This window comes from Tasmannia lanceolata, unplaced genomic scaffold, assembly GCF_043159265.1.
Source record: "Tasmannia lanceolata isolate RefF3 unplaced genomic scaffold, GAP_Taslan_0.1 ptg000011l, whole genome shotgun sequence".
Classification (NCBI taxonomy): Eukaryota; Viridiplantae; Streptophyta; class Magnoliopsida; order Canellales; family Winteraceae; genus Tasmannia; species Tasmannia lanceolata.
In genome coordinates this window covers 7246279-7248862 of record NW_027518688.1, presented here as the reverse complement: position 1 = coordinate 7248862, position 2584 = coordinate 7246279, and the positions used below count along the sequence as shown (strand labels likewise).

The 2584-nt window shown below is 51.5% G+C and overlaps 1 protein-coding gene across 1 annotated transcript; it reads left to right on the top strand.

Moving 5' to 3' along the window:
* The first annotated feature begins 1001 nt into the window (after positions 1–1001).
* LOC143885837 (uncharacterized) lies at positions 1002–1586 on the top strand. The gene has a single exon (XM_077389889.1). The coding sequence runs from the start codon at positions 1002–1004 to the stop codon at positions 1584–1586; it is 585 nt and encodes a 194-aa protein (XP_077246004.1).
* The last annotated feature ends 998 nt before the right edge of the window (positions 1587–2584 follow it).

Here is a 2584-nt window from a genome sequence, read left to right as displayed (position 1 = left end):
CCCACCAAGTGCACTTTTGGTGTCAGTTCGGGAAAATTTCTGGGATTCATGGTAAGCCGGAGAGGGATCGAAGCCAATCCGGAAAAGATCAAAGCGGTGGTGGAGCTCACCCCACCAAAGACCATCAGAGAAGTGCAACGGTTAACCGGGATGGTGACCGCACTGGGGCCCTTTATCTCAAAGTCTGCAGAGAGATGGCTACCCTTCTTCAACACCGTCAAAGGAATCAAGACAGCACCATGGACAGAGGAGTGCCAAGTCGCATTCTAAGAGTTGAAGCAGTATCTGTCTTCTCCACCGCTGTTGACAAAGCCGGAGCCGGGGGAAGAGCTGCTCTTGTACTTATCCGTAAGCCCCCTGGCACTGGCAGCTGCACTGATCCGAGAAGAGCACAACCAACAGAAACCGATCTACTGTGTCAACAAGGTCCTACACGACGCTGAAATCAGGTACCAACGGGTTGAGAAATTGGCATACGCCCTGATCATGGAGGCCAGAAAGCTGAGGCCGTATTTTCAAGCCCACACAATAAAGGTCCTGACTGATCAGCCGCTCAGACAAGTTCTCCATAGGCCAGACTCTTCAGGGCGACTTGTGAAATGGGCCGTAGAGCTGAGCGAATTCGATATCCAGTACCTACCTAGGCCGGCGATAAAAGCTCAAGTGCTGGCAGATTTCGTGGCCGAGTGCACCATCCACCAGCAAAGCATCGAATCCGAAGTTGCCCAAACCCCGTTTGTAGAGAACACAACTATAACTGGGGAACAGACAGAAGCTGAGACTGAACCGTGAGAACGGAAAACATCCCTGTACCGGCAGAACAAAATCCATCGTCCAATGAACCGCTCTGGGAAGTATATGTGGACCGATCTTCAAACAAGGTTGGTTGTGGAGCCGGTTTGGTTCTCACTGGACCCGATAACTTTGTTCTGGATTATGCGCTGAGGTTCGGATTCTGTGCGTCCAACAATGAGGCAGAATACGAGGCTCTCATCGCCGGAATGAACCTAGCAGTCCAGACCAGCGCCCAAAGGCTGAAGGCGTATTGCGACTTCCAGCTGGTCGCAAACCAAATCCAAGGAGTCTATGAGGTGCGTGACGAACGCATGATCAAGTACCTCTCCAAGGTGCTCCAGTTGGCCGGCAAGTTCAAAAACTTCGAGGTCATCAGAATCCCTAGAACGGAGAATACAAAAGTGGATGTGCTGTCTAAGCTGGCAGCATTCGGTTACACCACCCTTGGGAGTATATGTATGGAATTTCTGAAGAAATCCAGTATAAAAAATGAGGTTGTCGAAGTGATGCAGGTCGAGTACAAGCCGTGCTGGATGGACGAGATCATTGATTACCTGCTTAGTGGGAAACTTCCCGAAGCAAAGAAGGAAGCCCGCAAAGTGATACAGAGAGCAGCCCGATTTTCCTTAGATGGTGAAAGTCTATACAAAAGGTCGTACACCATTCCATACCTAAAATGCCTCCGGCCAAGCAACGCCGCATACACTCTGCAAGAGACTCATGAAGGAATATGCGGAGAGCACCTGGGGCGCAAGGCCTTGGCCATCAAAGTACTACTAAGAGGCCTGTAGTGGCCAACCTTGAGACAAGACGCTCTGGACCTGGTCAAAAGGTGCGAGAGATGCCAAAAGTTCTCTCCCACCATCCATCAAGCTGCTGTGTCAATGGCCCAGATCATCAGCCCACTCCCTTTCACAGTATGGGGGATGGACATCTTAGGCCCCTTCCCGCCTGCCTCCCGGAGACGTGAGTTCGTCGTGGTAGCCATTGCCTATTTTACCAAATGGGTGGAGGCTGAACCTCTGGCCAAGATCACAGAACAAAACGTGCAGACCTTCTTCTGGAAGTCAGTCGTTTGTAGATTCGGTATTCCCCGCGTCTTGATAACAGACAACGGTAGGCAGTTCGACTGCCGGAACTTTCAAAAATTCTACTCTGACTTGAAGATCGAACAGAGATTCACTTCAGTGGCACACCCTCAGACGAATGGGCAAACTGAAGTAACGAACAGAATCCTACTCCAGGGGATCAAAAAGAGGCTGGACGAGAAAGCAGGTCGATGGGCAAACGAACTTTATCACGTCCTCTGGGCGTATCGTACCACCCCGCGAACCGCTACAGGGGAATCGCCATTCAACTTATCTATTGGAACCGAGGCCGTAATACCCATCGATGTTGGCGTCCCGTCTCCCAGAGTCACCAACTTCAATGAGCTGACCAATGGAGATGGGCTCCGCGCAAACCTCGACTTGCTAGAGGAAGCCCGAGAAGAATCCCGAATCAGAGTCGCGGCCTACAAACAGAAAGTGTCCCGCTATCACGACCTGAAGATACGCCCAAGAGAATTCCGAGCAGGAGACCTAGTCCTGAGAAAGGCTGCTATCTCCTAACCAAAGAAGGTAAGCAAACTCTCCCCGACCTGGGAGGGGCCGTACCGAGTGAAAGAGATAATTCGCCCGGGCAGTTACAGACTAGAGACGCTCGGGGAGCACCAACTACCCCAGGCCTGGAATTCAAGGAACCTCCGAAAATAATATCAGTAGCTAGCCGCCCGGCGTGAAAGTGAGAC